General features: G+C 72.7%; 6 protein-coding genes across 6 annotated transcripts; 1 reads left to right on the forward strand and 5 right to left on the reverse strand.

Moving 5' to 3' along the window:
* Window positions 1-327: 327 nt before the first annotated feature.
* On the reverse strand, window positions 328-1,107 carry AURANDRAFT_64346 (hypothetical protein; the record flags this gene model as incomplete). Its single annotated transcript, XM_009039226.1, has 1 exon — window positions 328-1,107. The coding sequence occupies one exon, from the start codon at window positions 1,105-1,107 to the stop codon at window positions 328-330; it is 780 nt and encodes a 259-aa protein (XP_009037474.1).
* A 945-nt stretch (window positions 1,108-2,052) lies between these two features.
* Window positions 2,053-8,402, reverse strand: AURANDRAFT_64347 (hypothetical protein; the record flags this gene model as incomplete). The annotated part of the gene is made up of 3 exons (XM_009039225.1): window positions 2,053-3,498; window positions 3,662-5,035; window positions 5,259-8,402. 3 exons carry the CDS (start codon window positions 8,400-8,402, stop codon window positions 2,053-2,055), a joined length of 5,964 nt encoding a protein of 1,987 aa, XP_009037473.1.
* Window positions 8,403-10,928: 2,526 nt separating this feature from the next.
* Window positions 10,929-15,756, reverse strand: AURANDRAFT_71674 (expressed protein; the record flags this gene model as incomplete). Its single annotated transcript, XM_009039224.1, has 1 exon — window positions 10,929-15,756. The coding sequence occupies one exon, from the start codon at window positions 15,754-15,756 to the stop codon at window positions 10,942-10,944; it is 4,815 nt and encodes a 1,604-aa protein (XP_009037472.1).
* A 919-nt stretch (window positions 15,757-16,675) lies between these two features.
* AURANDRAFT_4875 (hypothetical protein) lies at window positions 16,676-17,332 on the forward strand (the record flags this gene model as incomplete). The annotated part of the gene is made up of 1 exon (XM_009038934.1): window positions 16,676-17,332. A coding segment is annotated over one exon (657 nt), but the record flags the coding sequence as incomplete, so codon positions are not given.
* A 364-nt stretch (window positions 17,333-17,696) lies between these two features.
* On the reverse strand, window positions 17,697-18,626 carry AURANDRAFT_27131 (hypothetical protein; the record flags this gene model as incomplete). Its single annotated transcript, XM_009039223.1, has 1 exon — window positions 17,697-18,626. One exon carries the CDS (start codon window positions 18,624-18,626, stop codon window positions 17,697-17,699), a length of 930 nt encoding a protein of 309 aa, XP_009037471.1.
* A 191-nt stretch (window positions 18,627-18,817) lies between these two features.
* Window positions 18,818-26,505, reverse strand: AURANDRAFT_71676 (hypothetical protein; the record flags this gene model as incomplete). Its single annotated transcript, XM_009039222.1, has 3 exons — window positions 18,818-20,685; window positions 21,764-22,639; window positions 24,127-26,505. 3 exons carry the CDS (start codon window positions 26,484-26,486, stop codon window positions 18,831-18,833), a joined length of 5,091 nt encoding a protein of 1,696 aa, XP_009037470.1.
* Between the last annotated feature and the right edge of the window lie 49 nt (window positions 26,506-26,554).

Here is a 26,554-nt window from a genome sequence, read left to right on the forward strand (position 1 = left end):
GCGAGGTGGCGCTCCTCGAGACGCAGGTCGGCATCTACCGCCTCGCGAAGGTCACCGGCGGCGGCGGCCGCGGCGAGCCCGCGAGCTTCGAGCTGCCCGCGCTCGTCTACGGCGACACGATCACCGTGGACTTCTCGCCCAAGGGCGGGCCCTTCGGGCTCACGGGGAAATACGACGTCCGCGGCGACAAGGGCATCCTCTGGCCCGACAAGAACAAGTGGCCCAAGGTCGAGAAGCAGTAGGATGCTTCCGAGGAGCGCTATTCGGTCGTAAGTCGGCGCCGCCCCAGTCCCGGGGCGGAGCGCGGGCGCGCGCGGGGCGCGGCCCTCAACGGCGGCCGCGGCCGAAGAGCTTGCAGGGCGGGCACGCAGGACAGCTCGGGCCGAAGGCGGCGAGCAAGGTCGCCGCGGGCGGCGGCAGGCCCATCGCGACGAGGCCCGCCTCGTCGAGCACGCCCATGCTCTGGGCGGCGACGAGGAAGCAGCCGCCGAGGGCGAGGAGCGCGCCCGTGCGGACGAGGAAGCCGAACTCCGCGGCGTCGCTGGGCGCCGCGGCGGCGGGCGCCGCCGGCGCGGCGACGGGCGCCGGCGCGCAGGGCGCGGCGCCCTTGCAGTCCGACGCCATGAGCTTGGCGATCTTCGCGTTCGCGGCGGAGGCCTCGGATTTCGACGCCGCGAGCTCCCGCGCCATGGCCGCCTTGCCCTCGGCGAGCGCGCCGAGCTCGGCTTTCGCCGCCGCGAGCTCCTTGGCCGCGGCCTTGGCGGCGGCGGTGAGCTCCTGCGAGGCGGCGGCGTCCTTCTTGTGCCGGTCCTTGAGCACGCGCGTCACGAGCTGCACGGATTCGGACACGATCTTGTTGGCGGCGTCGGGGTCGGACTTGGTCGACACGGCGGCGCTCAGGGCGTCGACGAACTCGCTCTGGTCGAGCTTCCCGTCGCGGTTCGTGTCGAAGCGCTGCATGACCTCGATGGAGAAGCCCACGGCCTTGAGCTCCTCGGAGTCCAGCGTGCCGTCGCCGTCGAGATCGATCTCGCGGAAGGCCGTCTCGAGGACGACCTTGACGAGGTCGTCGAAGTTCGTCGCCTTCTTCTTCTTCGTGAACGACATGGGGCGCTTTTGAACGTTCGTTCCGCAAGATCCAGACGACGCGACGTCGACGTTTGTGAAGCTCGCGGGGCTGCTAGCTCGCGGGGCAGTGCAGACCATATCTTGCGCGAGGGGCGAGGCGTCTGCGAAGCTCGAGCTCGAGCCGGCCTGCCAGAACACACATCGCCGTCCGCCGGCCCGTCGCCCGCGCCGTCGCTCGTGCCCACGCTCGCGTTTAATCGCTCCCACCAAACGCCGCAACTCCACAGTCATGCCTGCCGGAGTCGCAAGCTGCTCCATCGACGGCCTCGACGACGCCGAGACGTCGCGCGCGGCAGCGCGGGAGCTGCACCTTTGCATATCCACAAAAAACTCGCCCAAATCGTTGGATCGCCACGCACAATCGCGCGCGCGCGGGACCTCCCGCCACACAAACAATCGCGCGCGCCCCGCAGGTTCGAGGTGAGCGCGCACGCGAAGAACGTGCTCGACGCGAAGACGTGCCTCCCGACGCTCTGGTACGCGTTCGACGCGGGCTGCAAGATCGCGCTCTCCGGCGACGGCGCTGGCGGCGTCGCGCTCCGCGTCGACAACAAGGGCGGCAAGGTCTTCGCGGCCGCCGCCGCCGCGGGCGGCCTCGGCGCGTTCCTCCAGAAGTGCGACCTCGACACCGCCGTGTCGCTCTGCGACCTGTCCAACAAGTACCGCGCGGCGCTCTTCGGGCCCGACGCGCAGTACCGCGACGACTTCGTCCCCAGCGAGCTCAGCCCGTTCCTCGACTTCGAGCGCGCGTACCCGGCCGCGGCCAAGGCGCTCAAGAAGGGCGCGGTCCTCGCGCTCGACAAGGTGCACGGCTCGACGCTGACCGTCGGCGGCACTGCGTCGCCCGTCCAGGCCGCGACGCTCGCGGAGGTCTTCGAGGCCGCCAACCGCCTCTGCTAGTGCCCAAGGCGGCGTGTAAGCAAGCTAGGAACACGCGCAGTGGCACCAGCTCCGCGCGGCGACGTCATTGACGTCGTCCTTGACGGGCTCCGCGCGGACCGGCGCGGCGGAGCCGTCGGCGACGATGAGGTTGTTCTCGGGCGAGAGGGCCGCGTCGCAGTAGTGGACGCGGGCCGCGCGCGCGAGGCCGCGCCGCGCGAGGAAGTCGATGCGGCCCTCGTCGATGAGCTGCTTGCACCGGCGGCCGACGTCGCGCTTCTCGCGCCAGCCGAGCCCCGCGAGGGCCTCGTCCGGGTCCGACGCTGGCGGCCGGTCGTGGCCCGACCGGTCGCGACTCGCCGGCGCGGCGTCCGGGTCCTCCATCGTCGCCCAGGCGGCCCAGCGCGCGACCTTTGCGAATTCCGCCGCGTTGCCGCCGTCGACCGCCACGCAAAAGTAGTCGCGGCCGACGTAGGAGGACCAGTCGCAGCGGTGGTGGCAGCACGTCGCCAGCGCGAGGCCGCGCCAGGTCCCCGGCGGCAGCGAGTCGAGCGCCTTCAGCGCCAAATCCGACGCCGAGCCGCACAGGTGCTTCGCGACCCCCACCACCGCCAAAGTCCCGAGCGCGTCCACCCTCGCCAGGTCGACGTCCGCCAGGTCGCCGCGCACGCGCGCGAAGGCGCCGACCTCGCGCATGTCGCCGTCGCGCTTGTGGCGCCGCGCCTCGCGCTCGACGCAGACGACGGCGTCGCCCGGGTACGCGGCGCGGACGCGCGCGGCGAGGCCGCCCTTGCCCGCGCCGAGATCGACGACGGCCGCGCGGTCCGCGAACAGATCCGGGATCTCCCGCGCCGCGGCCTCGACGATGAGGTCGCCCTGGATCGCGTGGCGCTGCCGCTTCGTCGCGGCCGCGGACGGCCGCGCGCCGCAGCGCTGCGCCTCGAAGGCGCCGAGCGCGGCGAGCAGCGCCCGCGTCGGCCGCGGCGGCGCGTCGACGTCGCCGAGCGCGCCGGCGCCGCCGCCGTTGACGCCCTCGCGGAACCAGGCCTGCTGTCTTTGTCGGTCCGCGTCGGTCTTCGTCGCGCAGATCTTCACGTGGGCCTCGAGCTGGCTCCGGAGCACCGTGTGGCTGCCGTCGACGGGGCAGGGCACGCGCGCCAGGTCGCCGGCGAGGTCCGGGTCGTGGTGCCGGCAGTAGCGGAGGCCCTCGGGCGGCGCGAAGTTGCAGTACCGCGACTTGCCCGCCATCCAGTGCGCGCACATGCCCGCGCGCCGCAGCGCGTCGCCCGCGCCGGCGTCGCCGCGGAGCTTGCGGATGCTCGCCTTGGCGGCCTTGCGCTCCTGGCGCGTGGCGGCCCGGCGCGGCCGGCAGGGCGCGCAGACGAGCGGCGCGTCGCGCGGCGGCGTGTTTTGCAGCGTCGCGGGTGGCGCGGCATCGCGCAGCGCATCGCGGTCGGTGAACACGTAGCGGTAGTGCGCCAGCAGCGCGAGCTCTTCAGCCATCGGTGCTACTCCGTGTCAGGCGATAGGACCATCCATTGCCTCAAGACTGCCTCTTCAAGTTGACCTCAACACGTGACACCAAACCCACGTTACGTCACGCGTCTGGCGGCGGGAGGATCCACTCCTGGGACGTGCGGCGCGGCGGCTCGACCTTCGCGGGCGCGGCCCGGGGCGTGCTCGACGGCCGCGCGGCGACGGACGACGCGGACGCCCAGTCGCTCGTGCGGCGCGCGTCGCGGTGCGCGGGCGACGGGCTCTTGCGCTGCTCGCCGAGGCGCTTCGACGCGTCGCTCGGCCGCGTCGAGGCCGCCTCCTGGAGCGGGTTCTCCGTGGCGAACGCGGCGGGTTCGCCGTCGTAGACCGCGAGGAGCTCGGCCCACTCGTCGCCGATGCCCGGCCCCGCGGCGCGCGCGACGCCGTCGTCGAGGAAGGCCACGTAGGGCCCCCACTTCTTGAAGCGGGGCAGCGAGTCCGTCTCCATGAGGTGGCGGCACTCGCGGGCGCACGCGGCGATGGGCTCCCTGGGCACGGCGCGGCCCTTGGACGACGCCGCGAGCGCGTCGCGCACGCGCGCGACCATGGACGCGGGCACGTTGACCTGGAGCGTCGCCGTCCGGGGATCGAGGAACTCGCCGAAGATGCGGTCCGCGTCGCCGAAGCCGACGGCGTCGCCCGGCGGCAGCGCGGCTACCAATCGCCAGAAGACCAAATTCTCGAGGCAGTACTGCTGGGCCAGGAACTTGGCGAAGAGCTCCGCGGTTGAGGCGTCGCGTAGGATGTCGTCGAGGTCGCCGCGGCGCGCCGCGGCGCCCCCGGGACTCTTCAACTCCACGCCCGGCGCGTCGTCCTTCTGCCGCAGCTTGGACCCGGAGAGAGAGGCGCGCAGCGCGCGCCCCCGCCGGCTCCGCGCGAAGGCGTCGACCGCGGCGGCCGAGGCCGAGAGCAGGAGCGGCGCGAGGCAGCCGCCGTAGAGCGCGAAGCGGTAGAACGCGAACGCGTCGCGCGGCGCGGCGCCCCCGAGCGCCGCCAAAACGACGCCGGCCGCGGCGAGGAGCCCGCACGCGAAGACGGCCAGCGTGCCCGCCGCGTCGGCCTTCAGCGCCCCGACGATGCCGCCGCGCGCGCCGAGGATGGGCAGCGCCGCGGCCGCGAGGCCCGCCGCGGCGAGCGCGTGCGTCGCGGCCCGCAGGCCCGTCGCCGCGGCCTCCAAATCGTCGCAGGACGTCGCGCCCGCGCCGTAGGCCGCGTCCGCCCGGTCCAGGGAGAGCGCGCCGACGGCCGCGGCGAACATAAAACCGACGACGGCCGCGTTGACGAGGTTGTTCGACCGCAGGAGCCGCGCGCGCCTCCCGTCGCGCAGGGCCTCGGCGACGACGGACCGCCGCAGCAGCGCCGACGCCTTCCGCGGCGTCCGCGCGGCGATCTCGAGGAACCGCAGCAGCCGCGTCCAGCGGAGCGCGGCGACGGCCTGGAGCCGCATGGCCGCCACGGGCGCGACGACGAGGAAGCAGGACAGCATGCGCTCCTGTGCCGAAACCAACCACTGGTTTGGGTGGTCCTGACCAAACTTGAGAATTCTCTAGCTCGGTCAAATCGACGTCGATTCGGCTGATTTTTGGACGGATCGATCGCTCTCGTCGAGTTCTCGAAGCTCAGCCGAAGAGCTTGTGTCAAAACGTTCGAATACGCTCATATTGAAGTCGGGTTGAAGATTTGGTTTCGGCACAGATGCGCTCGTAGTACTCGACGCGGCACGCGTCGCCCGAGCTCGCCGCGAGGCGCCGCCGCCGGTCCGGGGGCCGCAAAGCCTGCCAGGCCGACGCGAGCTCGAGCGCCGCGGACGGCACGAGCAGCAGGCGCAGCGCGGGGTTCCCGGGCCCGCCCCCGGGGGCCGCGGACGCGAAGGAGAACGACGTCGACGTCGACGCCGTCGCGCCGCTCGCCGACAGCGCGCCCACGGTCGCGACGGCCGTGCTCGCGGCGACGACGCGGCTCGTCTGCGTTGCCACGTCCGTCTCGACGGCGACGAGTGCCTCCTCGGCCTCGGGGAGCGGCGTGGGGAGCGGCGACGGCAGCGGCGACGGCAGCGGCGAGGGAGCTCCGGAGGTCGGGAGCCGCGACGAGGGCGCCTCCGAGGACGGCGACCGCGACGGCGCCGACGAGGGAGCGTTCGAGGACGGCGCCGACGAGGGAGTGTTCGAGGACGGCGACCGCGACGGCGTCGACGAGGGAGCGGTCGTGGGCTCCGGCTTGGGACCGGCCGTGGGCTCCGGCGAGGGCTCCGGCTTGGGACCGGCCGTGGGCTGCGCCGTGGGCTCCGGCGTTGGACCGGCCGTGGGCTGCGCCGTGGGCTGCGCCGTGGGCTCCGGCGTTGGACCGGCCGTGGGCGGCGCCGTGGGCTCCGGCGCGGGACCGGCCGTGGGCTCCGGCGTGGGCTCCGCCGTGGGCTCGGGCTCGGGCGCGGCGGTGGCGTCGGCGACGCACGAGTTTTCGTACCAGGTGATCGAGTCGCTCTCCCAAGACGCGGCGAGGATGTCCACGTCGCCGTCGAGATCCACATCGGTCGCGAAGACCTGGATGGTGTTGGACGTGGTCGAGTCGATGACGTGGTGAGCGAACGACTGGGACCCGTCGTTCTCGTTCCATCCGGGGTGGTCGTCGAACGCCGCGTCCGCAACATCGACGTCCGAGTCCCCGTCGATGTCGATGGCGAAGACCCAGTGCGCCTGATTCGTCTTTATGAACGGGTGCATCGTGAAGGACTGGGACCCGTCGTTCTCGTACCACGCGAGCGTGTCGTCTGACATGGACGCCGACAGCACGTCCACGTCGCCGTCGCCGTCGACGTCGATCGCAAAGACGCTCGTGGGGTCGAAGACCGTCGTCGTGATGGTTAACCCGTTGAAGAGGTCGGAGGAGGCGGCGGTACGCGTCCAAAGCTCGACGGCGTCGCCGTACTGCGCCGCGACGAGGACGTCGACGTTGCCGTCGTCGTCGACGTCCGTCGCGAAGACGCTCCGGGGACCCAATACGTTCGAGACGACGCGCTCGGTGAAGGCCCCGGACCCCTCGTTCTCGTGCCACGCAACAACGCTCGACGCCAAGGCCGCGGACACGACGTCGATGTCGCCGTCGCCGTCGACGTCGACCGCGACGACGGAGTACGCGTCCACCGTGGTCGAAAGGGAACGTTTCGTGAACGACTGCGCCCCGTCGTTTTCGTACCACGCGACCGTATCGGGGCCCAACTTGTTCGCCTCGACGACGTCCGCGTCGCCGTCGCCGTCGACGTCGGCCACGACGACGCAGGCCGCCTGCGACGCGAGCGTCGTGACGACGCGCGTCGCGAACGATTCCCGCCCATCGTTCTCGTACCAGGCGACCGTGTCGTCCTCGAATGACGCCGACAGCACGTCGACGTTGCCGTCGCCGTCGACGTCCGTCGCGAAGACGGACTCGGCGCCGTCCGCGGCTCCGTCGATCTGGCGCGCGGCGAAGGACGCGCTCGCGCAGTCGAGCGTCGGCTGCGGCGTCGGCTGCGGCGTCGGCGGCGACGGCGCGCCGCAGTCGTTCTCGTACCACGCGACCGTGGAGTCGTAGCGCGACGCCGCGAGCGCGTCGACGTCGCCGTCGCCGTCGACGTCGGCCGCGAAGACGGAGCGGGCGCCGTCCGCCAGCGTCGTGATGATTTGCTCGGTAAAGGACTGGGCCCCGTCGTTCTCGTACCCCGCGATCGTGTCGTCGTTGAGGGACGCCGACAGGACGTCGACGTCGCCGTCGCCGTCGACGTCGATCGCGAAGACGGACAAGGCAGTGTCCGCGAGCGTCGTGATGACACGTCCTTCGAACGACTGCGAGCCGTCGTTCTCTCTCCACACGATGCTGTCATCGAAGCGGTCGGCGACGAGCAGGTCCATGGAGCCGTCGGAGTCGACGTCGATCGCGAAGACCGCGCGCGGCGAGCTGCTCTGGCTGACCCGACGGGAGACCCAGGACTGCGCCGCGTAGCTCTCGTACCAGTAGACGGAGCCGACGCCGCTCGTCGCGCACCCGGCCGCGACGACGTCCAGGTCGCCGTCGCCGTCGACGTCGGCCGCGGAGACGGCGCACGCCTCGTCCAACCAGTAGTCGATCAGGAACGTCCGACTAAAGCCGCCGTCGTTCTCGTACCACTCGACCTCGTGGTCGTCGTTCGACGCGGACACGACGTCGACGTCGCCGTCGCCGTCGACGTCGACCGCGACGAGGTCCGCCGCGCCGTCGGCCAACGTCGTGATGACGCGCTCCGCGAACGACTGGGCGCCGTCGTTCTCGTACCACGCGACCTTCTGGTCGATGCCCGACGCCGACGCGAGGTCGACGTCGCCGTCGCCGTCGATGTCGGCGGCCACGGCGGCGCGCACGTAGTCCGCCGACGTCGTGACGACGCGCGCGGAGAACGACTCGGCGCCGTCGTTCTCGTACCAGGACACGGCGTCGTCGAACCAATCCGCCGCGAGGACGTCGAGGTCGCCGTCGCCGTCGATGTCGTGCGCGACGACGTGCTCGGGCTGGTCGCCGACCGTCGACACGACGCGCTCGGCGAATCTGACGGTCGCGCACCGAGCCGTCGGCCGCGGCGTCGGCGCCGCCGTCGGCGCCGGCGTCGGCGCCGCGATCGCGCAGACCGTGCCGCCGTAATCGCAGGAGCCCGAGGTCGGCAAAGCGTAGCAGGAGATGCCGGAGCTCTCCTGCACCGAGCAGAATTCCATGTCAGTCATCGTTGCGTCGTAGTAGTCGCACGCGCAGGCCGGGACGCCATCGTCGTCGTCGGCGTCGGTGAAGCGCGGCAGGAGCGCGCCGAAGAGGACGAGCCTCGTCGCTCCACTCAAGAAGAAGCACGCGAGCCTCATCGTCACTCGCAGATCCTCACTCCCATCTCCATGGCCGGAAGAGGGAGCAGCCCTCGTCCATAGACGTCCATCGATGCGAAAAACCTGGGTTCTTGACTTCAAGGTGCCGTAGGAGAGTGTGGCCAGTCAAGCTCTGGCAATCGCAAACGCGCTCTCACACATGGACGAGTTCGGCCGCGAGCGCGCGCGGAGCCCGCAGCGCTGGCGGCCGCGCAGCCGCTCGCTCAGTTACAGCCGGAACGAGGGCTTCCGGCGGCGCGACGAGCGGTCGCGGTCGCGGTCCGCGCCGCGGCGCCGCGACGACCGGCGCAGTCCGCGGCGGCGGAGCCGGTCGCCGCCGCCGCGGCGCCGCGATCCGGACGACGGCTACGGCCCGCGGCGGAGCCGGTCGCCGCGGCGGCGCTCGGACAGCCGGCGCCGCCGGTCGCGGTCGCCGCGGCGGGCCGAGCCGCGGCGTCGGTCGCGGTCGCGGTCGCCGCGGCGCGGCGAGGCCCGCCCGTACCGCGACCGGCCGCCGTCGCCGTACCGCGGCGGCGGCGGCGCCGGACCGCCGCCGCGCGCGCACCGCGCGCCGCCGCCGCCGCCCGCGCCCGCGCGGCCGAAGACGGAGATGGACCTCTACCTCGAGAGCATCGGCATCGACAACCCGGGCCTCCGGCCCATGATCGAGCGCATGGACGACGAACACGCCAAGGATTTCGTCGAGAAGCTCATCATGATCGGCCGCTTCCCGCGCGGCAAGGTCAAGGATCTCATCGACACGCTCATCCGCATGCAGCACAAGATCAAGAGCCCCGCGGCCTGGCTCATGACCTCCATGCGCAAGGAGCAGCCCTGCCGCTTCTTCGTCCTGACGGGCGTCTGCCAGGCCGGCATGAACTGCAAGTACAAGCACACGCGCGACGTCCCCGAGGGCTGGGACGGCGCGAATTTCTAAATGTGAAAGTTCTCGGCCGCGGCGCGGCGCGCTCGCGGCTGTGAGGAGGGCTTCGGAACTTTGCAGGAGGAGGGGGCACCGCGCCACAGGGCGCCGAGTACCGCCACGCCGCCGCGTGGCGAGTCTCGGGCGGAGGCCTAGGAGGCCGTAGCCTACGGCGTAGGAGGCCCGAGACTCGGCGACGGCGATCAGTGGCAGATCTGCACCGATCTCGACGAGGAGGAGCAAGTCGATGGACCCCGCATTCAAGGACCCGGCGCTCGCCGCCAAGAAGTTAGAATACGAGCAACGGAAAGCCCGGGCGAAGGAAGCACGGGCCCGTCTCACCTGCACGATCTGCGGCGCCAAGTCAAAGCTCCCGTGCCCCTGTGGAACAACGCAATATTGCTCGGTCGCCTGTCAAAAGGTCGATTGGCGCGATCGGGGCCACCGGAAGGCGTGCAAGAAGATCCGGGACGAGCGGGCGGCGGAGGAGGCGCGGGCGGAAGCGCCGCCGTCGCCCCCGCAGCAGGTCGTATACGGCCCCGCGCCGCGTTCGCACGCCGACGAGGTCCGCGCTCGTATCGCCGCCGAGCACGAGGCCGCCCGCGCGCTTCGCGAGGCGAACCCGAAGCCGGAGCCGGAGTCGGCGCGGTACGGGTCGCGGTGCCCTTTCTGCCTCGAGGACTGGGACGTGAATGAAAATCTTCATGTTCGTGCTTGTTGCTGCCGGAGGATTTGCCTGTCGTGCTTTAAAAAGACCGTCAAACAAGCGTGTCCTCTCTGTCGCGCGCCGTGGGAAGTGGATGAACTGGCGATGATTCGACGAAACGCCGAGCGGCTCGTTCCCGAAGCAATTACTCATTTGGCGGGCAGTTACCGTAACGGAGACTACGGCCTCGTGAAGTCTGCTAAGAAGGCGGCGAAGATTTACAAGCGCGCCGTCGAGCTCGGGGACACGGACGCGATGAACAGTCTTGGACTCATGTACATGACCGGAGAGTTCAAGCTGGACAAGAAGAAGGCGGTGCAGCTGTTTCGGATGGCCGCGGACAGGGGTCAAGCAGTGGCCCAGAAAAATCTTGGACTCGCCTACTGGACTGGAGAAGGTTGCTCTCAGGACCTGGACGAGGCGAGAAGATGGCTCACGCTCGCAGCCGCACAGGGCCTCAATGAGACCAAGACGATGCTCGCGGACCTCGAAAAGTAATCTGGCGCGAACGCGGCGTCCGACGGCGCTTTCGTTACTTCCGATGACGAAACACATGTTCTTTGCCCTGAATCGAATGAAGACAAAAACTCGTCTACAAATCCAAGGAGACTACCGTAGCCTCGTTCGCCCGCTCGCTTGACGTGGCGCACGCCCGACTCTTTACGATCGTAGGCACCGGCGCGCTGTTGTGACGATGATCGCGCCCCCCCGTGTCCAATATCTCCTCGCAGCAACTCCAAGGACGAGACCAAAATATGGTTAAGATCTGAGAGACCATGACGACCGAAACTGTTGAAATAGGACTCCGAGGAGAGAGACACCGAACCGCGCTCGCCTCGCTTTATCGACGCGCGTTCGACCTTGGACAACCATAGGCACGCACCACCGCTAGGTAGCTCGCGACGTAAAACTTAGTTCCATCCTCGTCTCATGGGCACGACGTCCCGGATGGGCGGCGCGCCCTCGTCGACGATGGCCTGGCTCCGGGCGACGACGACGGAGTGCCGGTCGTGGGACGCGCGGACGACGTCGTCCGGCGGCGGGCCCGGCGGCGGCGGCGGCGGCCGCGCGCGCGGCGACGAGTGGCGCCGCGCGGCGTCGTCGCCGTCGCCGTCGTCGTCCGGCGCGTCGAGGCGCCGCGACGGCGCGCGGTACGACGCGGGCGGCGGCGTGACGACGACGTGGGGCGACGGCGGCGTCGCGAGGGCCGCGAGCGCGTCGCCCGCGGCCCTCGTCCAGTCCCGCGCGAGCCCGAAGAGCAGCGACACGCGCACGCGGCCCTGGCCCGGCACGACGATGGCCAGGTCCTTGGTCGCCGCGCGCTTCGACTCCGGCGCGTCGACCTCGAGCGTCCGCAGGTCGCAGTCCTTGCACTTCAAAGAGTCCGCGTCCACGTAAAAGAGCCGCGGCGCGTCCGTGAGCACCAGCGCCTTGAGCTGGGTCCAGAGCTTCTGCTTGCGCTTGAAGATGGGCCCGTGGAGGAGCACGCGCTCGTCGCGCTTGATCGCCGGCAGCTTCGCGTAGTCCAACCCTTCCAGCGCCGCCCGCGCGGCCTCGGCCAGCGTCGCGTCCTTCTTGTCGCGCAGGGGGGCGAGGAGGGGCTTGAGGGACCGCGGGTGCCGCAGACACCCGAGCGCTGCGCACGCCGCCCTTTTCACCAAAGGCTCGCGGTCGAGGCGCAAAGCGTCGTGGAGCGCGTCCACGGCCAGGTCGTCCTCCTGGAGCGCGCCGAGCGCGCGCGCCGCCGCGGCGCGCACGACGCGCTCGTACGCGCGGCAGTCCGCGGCGTCCGCGGGCCCTCCCGCGAGCGTGCCCGGCTTCGCGCGCAACCGCGCGGCGACGGACCGGGCCAGGTCGCGCTTGAAGGGCGCGTCGACGAACCCACCGAAGCTCTGCGCCGCGGCGTCGCGCGTCGACACGTCCTTGTCGCCCAGCGCGCCCAGGAGCGCGCGGCCCGCGGCCTCGTCGGTGCCGAAGGGCCTCAAATTGAACGCGCACGCGGCGCGGACGTCCGGCGACGGGTCGCGCGCCACGAGGCGCAGCAGCCCCCGCTTCAGGCACGCCCCGCCGCAGGCCGTCGCGCCGACGACGTCCGCCGCCGCGACGCGCGCGTCCGCGTGGTCCGCGTCGTCGAGCGCCGCCGTGAGCGCGGCGTCGAGCTCCCGCGCGGACCCGTCGTACTTGCCCGCCTGCTTGCGCAGCGCCCGCAGCGCCGCCAGGCGCAGGGCCGCCGGCAGCGCGGCGACGGCGCCCGCGGACGCGCAGAGCGCGTCGACGACCAATTTCGGGCAGTCGTCGCGGTCGCCGAGCGCGTCCGCGGCTCGCCCCCGGTCCTCCAGGTCGCGCGCGTCGCAGAGCACGGACACCAACACGGCCGTCGCCTTGGGCCCGGGCACCAGCAGCAAGCGCCCGCAGTCGCCCGCGTCGCCCTGGACGACGTCGCGCCAGCGCCGCTCGCGGCTCACGGAGTCCAAAGCCGCCGCCGCCGCTTTCCGCACGGCGCGCTCCGCGTCGCCGAGGCGCACCGCGAGCGCCGCCTTGAGCGCCGCGACCTCCGGGCCCGCGAAGTTCTGCCGCCGGAAGACCTCGCCGAGCGTCGCCGCGGCCAGCGACCGCACGGCGGGCCCGCCGTCGACCAAACAAACGCACCGCAGCGTCTTCGCGCGCCCCAAAGTGCCCAGCCACGCGACGGCCCGGAGGCGGTTGTCGACGTCGCCGTCGCGCGTCGCGACGCGGTCCAGCGCCTCCGCCGGGTCGCCGAGCTCCCCCAGGCACTCGAGCGCCGCGCCCCGATTTTTCGCGTCGCCGTCGGACGCCAGGGCCCGCTCGAGCGGACCGACGCAGCGGTGCTCCTCCGCGTGGGCCCCGAGGCTCCCCAGCGCGGCGATGACGCGCAGCCGCGTCGGCGCGTGGGCGTCGCTCAGGCCGACGGCGAGCTCGGGCACGGCCCGCAGCCGCGCGAGCTGGGCCAAAGCCGCCGCGCGGACGCCGACGTTGCCGTCGCGCCGCGCCGCGGTCCGCAGCGCGTCGACGGCCGCACCGTACCAGGGCCCGCAGCGCGGCACGGCGTCGAAGGGGAGATACTGGACGTCATCGACGCGCTCGGGCATGGCCGGCGCGCCGCAGGGGAGCTCCGTCGCCGCCGCGAGCGCGTCCGCGGTTTGTGCTGTGCTGCCTTGCGACCTCCTCACCGCCACATCCCCCAGCAGCCGCGCGGCCGACGCCCGCAGCTCCGCGTTGCGGTCGTTGAAGCCCCGGCGGCAGATGCCGTCTAAATCGTCCAGCCGCGCCATCCAGTGGAGCGCCTCGCCGCGGATGCCCGCGTCGTCGTCGCCCGAAAAGACCAGCTCCCGCAATTCCGAGAGCGCGCCGTTCGCGCCGAGCGCGTCGACGGCCCGGCGCCGCACGGCCGTCGAGCTGTCGAAAATAGCGATGCGCCGCAGGCTGTCGACGGCGCGGAGCTCGCCCGCGACGGCCACGAGCGCCTCGCGGACGCTCTCGGACCGCTGCGCCTGCATGCCCTTCTCGAGCGGCGCGGCCAACAGCGCGGGCCGGCGCGCCGGCAGCGCGAGGAGCGTGCCGCGCAGCTTCGCCGCGACGCCCAACAGCACGCCCTCCTCCAGGCTCACGTCCTCGAGCGCCTTCATGAGCGACACCGCGAGCGAAAACCGGCGCCGGAGCGCCGTCGCGGCGTCGCGGAGCACGCCGGCCTCGAAGGCGCCGTCCTCGGCGAGCGCGGCGAGGACGCGCCGCCGCACGGGCGGCGCCTCGTCGTCCATGGCGAAGTGGGCCAGGTCCAGGGACCCCAACAGCGCCGCGCAGCGCACCGCTTCCACGCGGACGGACACGTCCTCGTCGTAGAGCGGCCGCACGAGCGCGAGCAGGGCCCCGACGCCCGCGGCGTCGTCCGCGACGCCCGCGGCGGCGACGCTGTCGCCCAGGAGCGCGACGGCGCCGCGCCGCGCGGCGACGGCGCCCGAGTTCGACGCCAGTAGCGCGAGCGTCGCCGCGCGGCCCTCGTCGAGGGGCCGGCCCGGCGCGGGCGGCGGCGGCGCGGGCGGCGGCGCGCGCTGCCTCGGCGGCGTCGCCTGGGGCGGCGGCGGCGGCGAACTTTCGAGCGCGGACAGCACGCGGCCGACCTCCTCGTCGCGATCCGCGGGCGTCAGCGGCGGCGGCGGCGGCGCGGACGGCACGGGCGGCGCCGACGGCCGCGGCGCGGATGGCCGCGGCGCGGGCGCGGGGCCGCCGGCGACGGGCACGGCCAGAGCGATGGGGAAGGCCGAGATGGAGCCGTCGCGGTCGAAGCGGAACGACTCGACGCGCGCGACGTCCGCGAAGAGCGGCGCCTCCGGGATCGCGACCTCGGCCGTCGGGATCGCCGGCTCCGGCGCCGGCCGCCCGCCGGGCACGACGCGCCGCAGCAGCGCGCTCAGCCGCCCGCGGCGCCGCTGCTGCTGCGCCGAGTTGCCGCCGCGCGCGACGCGGCGCACGGTGACGACCTCGGCCTCGAGGTGCGCCTCGTTGACGGCGACGGACGCGCGCGCGGCGACGTCGTCGCGGTCCGCGGCCGCCGCCACCGCGCGGCGCCGGGCCAGCGCGCCCCGGAAGGCGCTCTGGGCGACGACCGTGGCTTGCGCGCGCCGGTGCTCCTCGAGGCGCCGCCGCCGCTGGAGGCTCGTCACGCGCCGCGACGCGCACTGCACGCGCAGCGTCGCCGCGAGCACCTCCGTCGCGCGCGCGCGCACGTCGCGGCGGCGCGCGCGCGCGTCGAGCGCCGCGAGCCGCCGCCGGCCCTCGCTCTGGATGAGGATCGCCGCCGTCGTCCGCTCGCGCTCCTCGCCGAAGGGCGCGACGGCCTCGCCCTCGTCCATGGACCGCGAGCTCTCGAGGAACGCGGGGCAGCTGCCGCGGCGGAGCTTCGCGCGCCTCTGAGTCGGGGGGGTCGAGGTCTGGAGCGGCGGCGGCGGCGGCGGCGGCGGCGCCTCGTCCTCCGACACCCGCGCGTCTTCCAAAATCGCCGGCGGAGCGGCGACGACGACGGGCTCCGGCGGCGGCGCGATGACGACGGGCGACTCTTCCACGACGGGCTCCGGTGCTTCTGTCGCGACGGGCTCCGATGCGGCGACGACGGGCTCTGAAGTTACAGTCGTCGTCGCTTCTTCGGCCGCGGGCTCCGCCGCGGCTTCCGCTGCGAAAACCGGCTCCGCCGCGGCTTCTTCCAAAATCGGCTCCAGCGCGTCCGCCACCGCCTCCGCCACCACGGGCGCCGCTTCGAAAATCGGCGCTCCCGCCGCGGGCGTCGCCGCCGCTTCCGTCGCTTCTGCGGCCGGCGCCGGCTCGTCCGCGTCGTCCGAGGGCTCGTCCGCGGGCTCCGGCGGCGCCTCCGTCGCGGCCGCGCAGGCGGACGGCTCCGCGGCGGGCTCCTCCGCCGCGCTGCTGCGCGCCGACAGGTCCGCGTCGCGCGGCACGGCCGCGGTGTCGGCCGTCGACGCCGACCCCGCCGCGGAGCCGCCGCTCTCGCGCGTCTCCGCGTCGCCCAGCAGCGCGGCTCGGGCCTCGTCCGTGTCCGGCGCGTCGACGGGCGGCGGCTCCACGGTCTCCACGGCGGCGCTCGCCTCGGCCCAGGTCTCCGTGACGATGTTTTGCTTGCTCCGCGATTTTTGCGTCTTTGGCCGCTGGCGCGGCGGCGGCGGCGGCGGACGCCAATTGGGCGGCCGCACGGACATGCTCCCGAGGTGTCGACGCTCCCAATCGACGCTCCCAAGGAGGCAAGCCGACTGTTGCCGACGAGCTGCGCCGCGGCGTCCGGAGCCGACGAGTGAGACAACTTTTGGGCAAGCTCTGCGAATCGAATTGTTGCCGTCGCCTAATTCTTCACGTCGGAACGCTCCGCGCGCGCGTCGGGACGCGGGCTGCGCGCCAGGTGCGCCCAACTCGGGGCGGGCTCCTGATCGGGGTCGAGGACCCACACGCCCTGGACCGCGCACGTCTGGCCGCCCAGGAGGTTGGCCCACGACGGGGAGCTGTCCGTGCAGCAGTAGAGCGACCCGAAGAGGTACGCCACGCCGTTGCCCGCGGCGAGCTTGCGGAAGGCGCCCAGCGTCTGGGAGCAGTGGTGGCCCACCTCCTCGGCGGTGCCGACCGGGATCGTCCCCGTGACGTTGATGCCGATGCACGGCTCCGGCCATCCAGCCGAGCGTGCCAGCGCGTCGGCGACGCGACGGGCCGACGGCCGTGCCGTCGCAGAAGACGCTCAAGTTCAACAAGAAGCCGGCCACGATGCAGAAGAAGCTGCCGAACTGGAAGCTCGACAAGCCGGACAAGCCCCCGCCGCCGCCCGTCCGGACGTCGGCCGTCGTCGGCGGCCCGCGCGCGGGCGCGGACCGCGCGGACGCCGGCCAAGCGCGCGCCGGACGTCGACGACGCCCTCCGCGCCGCCGAGGCGAAGCGCAAGAAGCCGGACATGGGCCTGGGACCCGCCAGACATCTCCGGCGCCGCGCGACGACGGCGACGCGCGCTCGCAGCGCGTTCTCGGACCCCCGGCGAGGCTAGGGTTAGGTTGGGAGGAGCTCGAGGCAGAGCGACGCCCTCCGCCAAATCGCCGAGTCCCCGCACTTTGCACGACAGCCCTCGCCACCATGTCGATCCTCGCGCCCAAGGAGGAGGACATCCAGAAGATGCTGAGCGCCCAGTGCCACATCGGCACGCGCAACAGCGACCACATGATGGAGGAGTACATCTGGCGCCGCCGCCAGGACGGCATCCACATCATCAACGTGGGCAAGACGTGGGAGAAGCTCATGCTCGCGGCCCGCGTGCTCACGGCCATCGAGAACCCCCAGGACATCATCGCCATCTCGGCGCGCCCCTACGGCCAGCGCGCGGTCCTCAAATTCGCGCAGTACACGGGCGCGGCGTCGATCGCGGGCCGGTTCACGCCGGGCACGTTCACGAACCAGATCACGAAGCAGTTCAAGGAGCCGCGCATCCTCGTCATCACGGACCCGCGCACGGACTCCCAGGCCGTCAAGGAGGCCTCCTACGTGAACCTGCCCGTCATCGCGTTCTGCGACTCGGACTCGCCGTGCCAGCACGTCGACGTCGCGATCCCGTCGAACAACAAGGGCAAGCTCTCCATCGGCCTCCTCTACTGGCTCCTCGCCCGCGAGATGCTCCGCATGCGCGGCACGGTGGCCCGCCACGCGCCCTGGGACGTGCCCGTCGACCTCTTCTTCTACCGCGACCCCGAGGAGCTCGAGAAGGCCGACGAGGCCCAGGCCTTCGCGGCCGAGCAGGAGGGCGGCGCCCAGCAGTGGGCCGGCGCCGAGGCGCCCCCGAAGGAGCAGCCCTACTCCGAGCCCGGCGCCATGGAGGGCTTCGCCGCGCCCGCCGCGCCCGAGGCGGGCTTCGGCGCGCCGCCGATGCCCCCCGCCGCGCCCGACGCCGCGCCGGCCCAGAACTGGGACGGCAACGCGCCCAACGCGGGCTGGGACCCGGCCGCCAACAACCAGACCTGGGGCGCCTAGACCCCCGGCACCGCGCACTCCAAAAACATCGTCGAGTCCCTACTTTCGACCCCACCCCCGCCGCGCGGCGCTCCCCCTCCTCCTAGTCTGTAAGCTCACGGACCTCCCGGCGCGAGCCGCGGACGGTCCATCACCACGATTACCCGACGACCCCGAGCAGCTCCCGCTCGACGTGGCTCGCGACGGCCGCGTCGATGTCGTCGGCCGCGGGGAAGCCCATCGCCGTCGCCTTGGACACGTCGAAGTGCGACGGCCAGGACCCGACGATGGCCGCGACGTGCGGGTCCGGCACGAAGTCCACGAGGGACCGGTCGCCGCCGTGCCGCTCCAAACTCGCGAGCATATCGTCGATCGACACGGAGATGCCCGGCGCGTTCACGCAGCGGTAGTCCCCAAAGGCGTCGCCGTCGACATAGAGCCCGTGCACCAGGGCGCGGACGGCACTGTCCGGGCTCGCGAGCCAGAGCACGGACGAGGGATCCAGCGGGCACATCGCGCGGACGCCGCTCAGCGGCTCCCGGAGAATCCCGCTCGCGAACCCCGACGCGGCCTTGTTCGGCGCGCCCGGCCGCACGCTAATGGTCGGCAGGCGCAGCGTGCGGCCGTCGATGAAGCCCTTTCTTGAATAATCGTTGACGAGCAGCTCGCCGATGGCCTTTTGCGTGCCGTAGCTCGACGCCGGCGTCGTCGGCGACTCGTCCGTCGCGAAGGGCGTCGCGCCGAAGACGGCGAGCGACGACGTGAAGAGCACCGTCGGCGGCCGCGCCGGCGCGGACCGGCAGCGCTCCAGCAGCTTCGTCAGCCCGGCGACGTTGACGCCGTAGCCCAGGTCGAAGTCGAGCTCCGCGCCGGAGCTCACGACGGCCGCGAGGTGCACGACGGCCTTTGTGTCCGCCGTGATGGCCGCGTCGAGCGTGGCCTCGAGGTCGCCCTGGATGAAGGTGCCGTTCGCCGGCACCGCGGCGGGCTCCACGAGGTCGCACATGACGACGCGCTCGCCGCGCCGCGCGAGCACGTTGGCTAGCCGCTGGCCCAGGAAGCCGGCGGCGCCGGTGATGGTGATGGACATGCTTATTTACGCGTGGCTCGTGCAACGATGGCTGGCGCCGGCGCGCGCACGCGACGACGGCGGTGGTGATTAGTCGAGCGCCAGTGGCAGTGAGAGCGCCGATCGTGCACTTCAACCTGAGGTTCAAGTCGTCCCTCGCAGCTAGGCCTCACTAATAAAATCTCTGTTCGTACTTCAAGTCGACTCCCTCGCAGCTAGGCCTTACTATTTGCGCCAGGACGCCAGCATCGCCTGCCACTTCGCGTCGCGCGTCGGCCCGCGCGCGTGCCGGAGCGCCGCGCGCTTGTCGTCGTCGTCCTCCTCCTTGAGCGCGTCGTATTCCTGGAGGCGCGGGAGGAAGTCGACGGGCGTGTCCGGCGCCGCGAAGTCGCCGATCGCCGCCGCGACGTCGTCGGGCAGCGCGCCGGCGGCCGCGTCCGTGGCCGGCTTCGCCGCGCGCGCGTCCTTGATGCGGAGCCACTGGAAGAAGCCGCGCGGCCGGTCGTTCTTCCCGAGGGGCCCGACGGCGGCCTCGTCGTCCGCGGCGGCGCGCAGGATCTGGGCGCGGAGCCAGCCGCGGTGCTTGTCCTCGTAGCGGCATCCCGCCGTCTCGAAGAGGCACGCGAAGAGGCCGGCGAGCACGGAGCCCTTGACGACCGTGCGGCCGTAGCCGAAGCCGTAGCCGTCGTCGTCGCCGCCCTCGTCGTCGTAGCGGTTGTTGTCCATGGCGTAGGACGCCAGGGCCACGGCGACGCGCGCGCGGCCGGCGACGTCGCACGCGCGCCAGACGCAGCCGCCGCACTCGACCATCTTCTCGAGGAGCGCGACCGCGTGCTGCGACGCGACGCCCTGCGACGCCTCCTCGAGCGCCGCGTCGACGACGCCCGGGGCGTCCTCGAAGGGATCGAAGCCGGGGAGGCCCGCGCGCACGCCGGCGGCGAGGCCGGCGACGTGCGTGTAGGCGAGCGACGGCGCCGGCGCGAGCGCGTCGCCGCAGCACTTGCGGACGTAGGGGCAGGCCCAGAGCTGCATCGCGCGGCCCATCGCGGCGTTGCCGACCTCGCCGCGCCGGATGCGGCCCCGGCCGTCGTGGGCGCTCGACATGGACTGCCGGCCCTGGACGGTCGAGGCGACGACGACGTTAAAGTAGATGTAGCAGTACTTCATGCTCGGCTTGCTGCCGCCGAAGCCGCCGAAGCCGCCGAGCGTCTGCGCGTCGTGCGCGATGAGCGTCTCCGCCGCGGCCCGGGCGGGCCCCGGCTCCATGTCCTCGAGCGCGTCCTCGCTGGGGACGCCGAGCGGGAACCAGCGCCGCTCCTTGCGCTCGATGTCGTTGAGGAGCCAGTCGTCGAAGAGGAGGTGCGAGGCCATGCCCGGCGCGGCCCAGAGCCGGTCGAAGAAGCCGTCGTCGGCGTGGAAGATGAGGCCCCGCCCCAGCGTGTGGATCTGCATCTCGACGTTGCCGTCGCCGTCGGCGCCGGCGTCGAAGAGCGCGCGGAGCCGCGCCATGAGCAGCGCGGTCGTCGCGTCGCCGCCGGCCTGGAGCGACCGCGCCAGGGCATTGAAGCACGCGGCCATGCCCAGCGCGGCGATGCCCGCGGCCTCGTCGTCGTCCACGTGGCGGCAGCTCCGCTTGTGGAGCGGCCAGTGCGCCTCCTGGTGCTCCTTGGACGCGTAGAACGTCCGCTTGCACCGCGCGCACCGCAGCAGCGGGACGCCCGTCGCGTACGTCCGGGCGCAGCACCGCGTCGTCGCGAACTCCACGGGCTCGAGGCGCGCGAGCTGCGCCTCCGTCGACGCCTTCTCGCGCTCCCGCTCCGCGGCCTCCTTCGCCGCCACGGCCTGGATCCAGGCCCGCGCCTCGGGCAGCACGACGCCTTTATCTTCGAAGGCGTCGTCGCCCTCCTCACCGAGGCCGCGCCAGTGCCGCGCCGCGCGAATCAGCGCCTCGCGACTGCCATCGCCGACGCTCTGCCCGCGTTCCTTGAGCCAGGCTTCCAGGAGGCCCTCGTCGGCGGCGTCGTGGATCCACTTGATCTCAAAGTCGCGCCCCTGCACGGTGCGACCTCCCAGCGTCGGCCTGTCGAGCCGCCACATTGCGCAGCGTCGCAGAGACTCGCGTCGCCGCGGGCGATTACGGAGAGGCCGGCGCTCTCGATCAAGATCAGGATGATCAAGAAGAGATCAAGAAGCCCGCGATCCACCACCGGCTACGGCTGCGAATGAGCCGTCGTTGAACAAGCACATCTATGAAGCAATGATGCAGTAATCCGTAGCTAAGAGACGGTGTATCGTGCGAGCATTTCAGCGGCCGATGATGGAATCTCCACCTTAGAGGACCCCGCGCTCCTCGAATATGCAGCGACGTGCAACGATCCCAGTGGATTTGAGGTCCGCAAACATGTGGGTGAGGCACATGAAAAGACGCGACATCCGGACGATTGCGAGGCGACGCAAACGGGCAGCCCCAGGGGGTGGAATGGGGCGGGGCAGCTTCCCCCGACCCGATTTTCGTTCCCCTTCGAGTCACAGAGCGTCGGGAATCGTTCGTTATGAGGGCGATCAGATGCCCTCGCGGCAGCTCTTCGGCTCGAGCGGATTTGATCGAGATCACCTGACCGCCTCCGGGAGGCGCGCGGCGCCGCCGGCGACACGGTGCTCACCGCGCAATGCATGAGGCGTTCGGTGCGTTAGGACCGAGACAGTGCCCTCGGGAACATCATTCCAGGGGGTGTCTCTTCGAAGTCTAACGCACAGCTCGACCCCTGGAACTAAGTTGGGCCCCTCGTCGGTCGCCCCCCACCGTTAATGGCCGTTCTCGTCATCCACGGGCTGTCCCGACGCGAACTAAGTTGCTCGCCTTCGACCGATGGTCTTTCCCGAGCGACTCGCAGCCGGGCCCGAGGCGCGGCAAGGTCCACAGACCGAGCGCCGCGCCAAGTCCTGGAACCGCTGCATCGCGCGTCCGAGCCCGGAGCGAGGCGATGCCGTGACGTAAAAACTTCACGGCTTCGCTGCTCTTTGAACCGGTCAACTTTAGCTTAGCCGGCAGTGCGCCGGCGACTCGTGACACGCGACGCGCGAGGCCTCGCGGCGAGTCGCGCGCGCGCGCCGCACGTCTCGAAATCGAGCACCAGTTAAACCACGCGCGCCCTCACGGCGCGCCGACCTGGCGCTGGCGCCGGTGGATGTCCCAGTAGGGCGGCTTCTTCGTCCAGGAGCGCTGGGTCTCCTCGTCCGCGTCCGCGTCGCGGGCCGCGGCGCCGAGGCCCGGCTGGACGATGCGCGTGGGCTTGTCCGGCGCGTCGAGGTCGCGGAAGGCGAAGGCGCCGCGCTCGGCGGCGTCGGCGGCCCGGGGCGCGACCGCGCGCGCCTTGGCCGCCGCGCGCATGTCCGCGTCGCGCGCTTCCGCGGCGGCCTTGGCCGCGTCGAGGCGCTCGCTCGCGCGGCGCAGCACCGCCGCCTCGTCGTCGCCGTCCTCGATGAGCTCGTAGCGCGTCGCCGTCGCCAGGATGACGCCCGCGTCGTCGCGGCGGTCGCCGCAGTTCTTCACGGGGACCTTGTACTTGGCGGAGAGCTGCTTGAGGAAATTCGCGGCCTTCTCCTCGAACTCGGCCTGGAGGCCCTCGCCGATGAGCGGCTCGCCGGTCGCGCGCGCGTCGGCCTCGAGGTCCTTGAGCACGAGGATGGCCTTGACGCGGTCCTCGGGCAGCTTCTCCTTCGCGGCCAAGGCTTCGACCGTCCACGTCTCGGGGTCCGCGGCGTGGGCCGCGTGGATGGCGTTCTTCGTGTCGTCGCGCACGAAGCCAAAGTTCAGCGGGCGCGGGTCCGTCACCGTGGCGTCCCAGACGACGGCGCCGGGCTTCGCCTCGAGGCCCGTCGTGCGGGGGCCGCGGCCGTCGCGGCCGGGCGGGCCGCGGCGCGGCGGGCCCCGCTGCCGGCCGGCGCCGTACTCGCGCACGGCGTCGGCGTCCGCGGCGCCGCGGCGCGACGAGAAGCGGCGCAACGTGTTGGTGAGGCGGCGCATTTGCTGGCTTGATGCGGCCATCGTGGTCGCTGGCGAGCTCGCGAGGTAAAGAACTTGTTGCTGCCGTTTGAGAGATGCTGCCGCAGTGCATCGATGCGTGCGGCTTCTCGATGGCTCGAGCATGATGCGAGAGATGCGCTAGCGCTCGCATCATTTATGGCTGCGGTTCGACGATGACGGCATGGCTGCAACTTGTATGAACGACCATGCGGGCAGCAGCCGCCGTGCTCCTGCTGCACATCGCCCATGCCAAGGCCCCGGATCATCATCATGACTTTGCCCTCAACGCGACGCTCACGAACCCCATCGAGCTCGCGTGCCTGAAACAGGTGCGCCTCCGCGGCGACCTGGGCCTCGCGCCCGCGGACCGGTCGCTCTACAGCTACAATCCGTCCGTCCGACGCGTCGACGGCGGCGGCTATCTATACCTCGCTCGGGTGACGAACCTGCACGGCTGCGACGCCGCGCGGGCGGCGAGGCCGGCGACCATCGTCGACGGCCTATTCGCGCTCGCGCTCCTCGACGACGGGCTCTCGATCGTGCCGAGATCCGAGGCGCTGGTGCCCCTCCCCGGGCTCCCGCCGTTCGCCGACTGCCGCCTCGGCCCGCGCGACGCGGTGCTCTGCAACGACGTGATCTTCGCCGTCGCCTTCGAGCGCATCGCGGCCGGACCGCGCTGGGCCTGCGACGCGCGCCTCGAGTGTCCCTCCGGCGCCGCGTCGCTCGATCCGCCGGCGACGTCCGTCGTCGCGGCCGTCGACTTCCGAGACGGCGTCCGCTACGCGTTCTCCGCCCCCGCGCGCCTCGAGGGGCTCGGCGACGGCGCCAAGAACGTGAACCTCTTCGAGCGCGCGGGGAAGCTCTACGCCGAGGCCTACCCGGTCGTGAAGCGCGAAATCCTCGAGCTCGAGAACGGCACGCTACGAGCGGCTCGCGCCTTCGCGCCGCCGGCCGTCGCGGGCGCGCCGCCGTCGCGCCGCGACGTCGACCGCAACTCGCCGGAGCGCGACGCGCAGCTGCGCCGCGTCTGGCACCGCGGTATCCTGCATCGCGCGGAACCTCGCGGCGGCGCGTGCTGCGTCGAGACGGCCGACGCGTTCCTCGGCGTCGGCCACTACCGCGGGCGCGGCTCGCAGTATGTGCTCTTCGCCTACGCGTTCTCGAAAACACCCCCCTTCGCCCTAGCGGCCCTCGGCGAGCCCTTCTGCCTGCCGTCGCGCGACGCGACGCCGCGGCTGCTCGGGAGCGCCTGCCCGCGCATCGCCATGGCCACGAGCATCGTCAAACGCGACGACGACGGCGTCCTCCTGGGCGTCGGCGCGAACGACTCCGCCGCGTACGTCGCCCCGCTCCGCGTCGCCGTCCTCGCGTCGACCCCTGAGGCCCATCGGGCCGCTGCCGGACTAAAGGGAGGCGAAAGATGGCGCTGCGACGATCGGGGCCGGTTATGAACATGGCGACTAGGCCGCCGCGGCCTTGTCGGCGCGGGGGAACTTGAGATAGCGGACGATGTGGGGCGGGAGGACGTCGAGGGGCGTGTGACCCCTGCGGTTCCGGCGCTTCGGGTCCGCGCCGTGCTGCAGCAGCAGATTCGCGAGCTCGACGGACTTGGCGAGGTGGAGCGGCGCGACGCCGCGGTCGTCGGCGGCGTTCGCGTCCGCGCCCCGCAGCAGCAGGAGGTAGGCCGCCTTGAGCGCGCCGGCCTGGGACGCGAAGAGCAACGGCTCCGGCGGCGGGTCGCCGCGCGCGGCCGGGTCCGCCGCCGCGGCGACGTCGAGGAGGAACCGCGTCGCGTTCGCCGCGTCGGACCGCGCGGCGTGCGCCAGGGGCGACAGGCTGGATCGCGCGTCGCGCGCGAGGAGCGCGGCCGCGCGGCCGCCGTCTTTTAGCCGCTGGAGCCAGCCGATGTCGTCGTGGCGCGCGGCGATGGACGCCGCGTCCTTCGAGTGGAGGAACTCGAGGGGCCCCTCCAAGAGGCGGGCGGCGCCCTGCTTCGTGTCCGGCCGGCGGAGCGCGCGGCTACTGAAGACGGCCTCGGCGACGCGGTCGCGCCAGTCCGTCGGCGCGCGCTGCCTCCCGTGCGCCGCGGCCTCGTCGCGCGCCAGGCGCGCGACGACGGCCACGCAGGCCCGCCCGCCGCGGTCCAGGGCGCGCTCGGCCGCCCGGGCCCGCGCGAGGCTGCCCGCGCGGCCCGGCGGCGTCGCGCCCAGCAGCAACCCGTCCAGGAGCGTCGCGTCGTCCGAGACCCCCCGGAACTCGCGGTCGCAGAAGCGGCTCAGCACGTTCTGCGGCGAGCACGCGAGCAGCAAGGGCCAGGCGCCCGGCGCGTCGGCTTTCGTCCACGCGTCCGCGACGACGTCCGCGTCGCGGTTCGACACGAGCTCGAGCCGCTTCGCCCACGGCGGCACGCGCGCGGCCTCCGCGAAGTCGTCTACCGTGCGGCACAGGCTCCGCTCGACGACCGCGCGGCGCGGCCGCACCTCGACCTGGCACCGGACGCCGCCGTTGGGCCCGAGCACGCGCGCGGTCACGCGCTCGTTGCCCGCGAGTTCCAGGTCGAGCCGCGGCCCGCCGCCGCGCGGCGCGACGACGGCCGGGTCGGAGTGCAGCGACGCGGGCGACTCCAACCCCAGCGCGCGCGCCAGCGCCGCCATGAAGTTGGACCGCGTGCTCCGGAGCTGGTACTCGACGTCCGAGTCGTAGACCACGCAGTACTGCACGTTGCCTCCCAAAGAGCTGCAGAGGTCGAACCAGTCCTGGTTCGCGAGATCCCGCGACACGGCGACGTCGTTGTAGTCCTCGAACCAGTCGCGCACGCGGGCGGGCGCGGAGGCCAGCGCCGGCGCCCAGTCCGGCGAGAAGCGGCGGCCGTCCCAGCAGAGCGCGCCGACGACCTCGCGCAGGGCCCGCTCCACCGCGTCGGGCCGCGGCGGCGAGCCCGGCGCCGCGCCGGAGCACGCGAGGGACGCCGGCGCGGGCAGCGGCGGCGGCGCGACGCGCTGGGACCGCCGCGCGTCGGCCGTCGACACGCCCTGCCAGCGGTACCGCAGGCACGCGGCCGCGGCGGCCTCGGACCGGAGCCGCGTCGCGTCCGCGCGCGCGAACGCCGACGCCGGCAGGTCCAGCAGCGCGCCGTGCTGCGCGGCGTCGAACTGTAACCCCGTCCACCAGCGAGGCACGTCGTCGACGCGCGGCAGCGCGTCGTCGTCGAACTCGCCGGGGCGCGCGTTCCGGGCCGCCTCCGCGAAGTCGAAGACGCCCCGCTTGTCCGCCGCCGCGAGCCAGACGCGCGCCAAGACCAACCCGACGGCCAAAGGTGGCGTCTTGCCCGGCGCGCCCGCCCAGAAGCCCCGCGACTCGTCGAGCGCGTCGAGCGCGCCGCGGTAGGCCCGCTCCGCCTGTTGCGGCGCGCACCGCGCCTTGCGCCGCCAGTCCTCCAGGAGCGCCTGCTCGACGCGCGCGTCGCGGCCGAGCATGGCGTCGACGAGGGACGCGGCCAGGCGCCCGTCGACGACGGCCTCGGGGTGCGCGCGGGACCGGTTCGCGACGACGGGCGCGTTGCTCGCGGCGAGGCGGCTCCGGAAGAAGAGGCGCCGCGAGAAGGCCGCGCAGCGCGGCAGCGACTCGTCGCCGAGGCCGCCGTAGAGGTTCGGCAGCAGCGGCGACGCGCAGACCGCCGCGCCGTGGCAGGGGCTACACGCGCCGGGCATCGTCGTCCGCGTGCCCAGGACCGCGCCCCAGTGCTGCGTCTGGAGCCCGCGGCGCGCCGTGCGGCCGTTGGCGGCGTTTTTGAGGTTTATTTCGTGCGACCCGAGGGTCGACCCGCGCCGCGTGGCGCGCCAGAGTGCGGCCATATCCGACGAAGAATTGACGAGATGCGCAGCCAAGCACCTCCTCGGTCCTTGGCTCGTGCCGCCTGATT

This window comes from Aureococcus anophagefferens (genome assembly GCF_000186865.1).
Source record: "Aureococcus anophagefferens unplaced genomic scaffold AURANscaffold_10, whole genome shotgun sequence".
NCBI classification, from domain to species: Eukaryota; class Pelagophyceae; order Pelagomonadales; family Pelagomonadaceae; genus Aureococcus; species Aureococcus anophagefferens.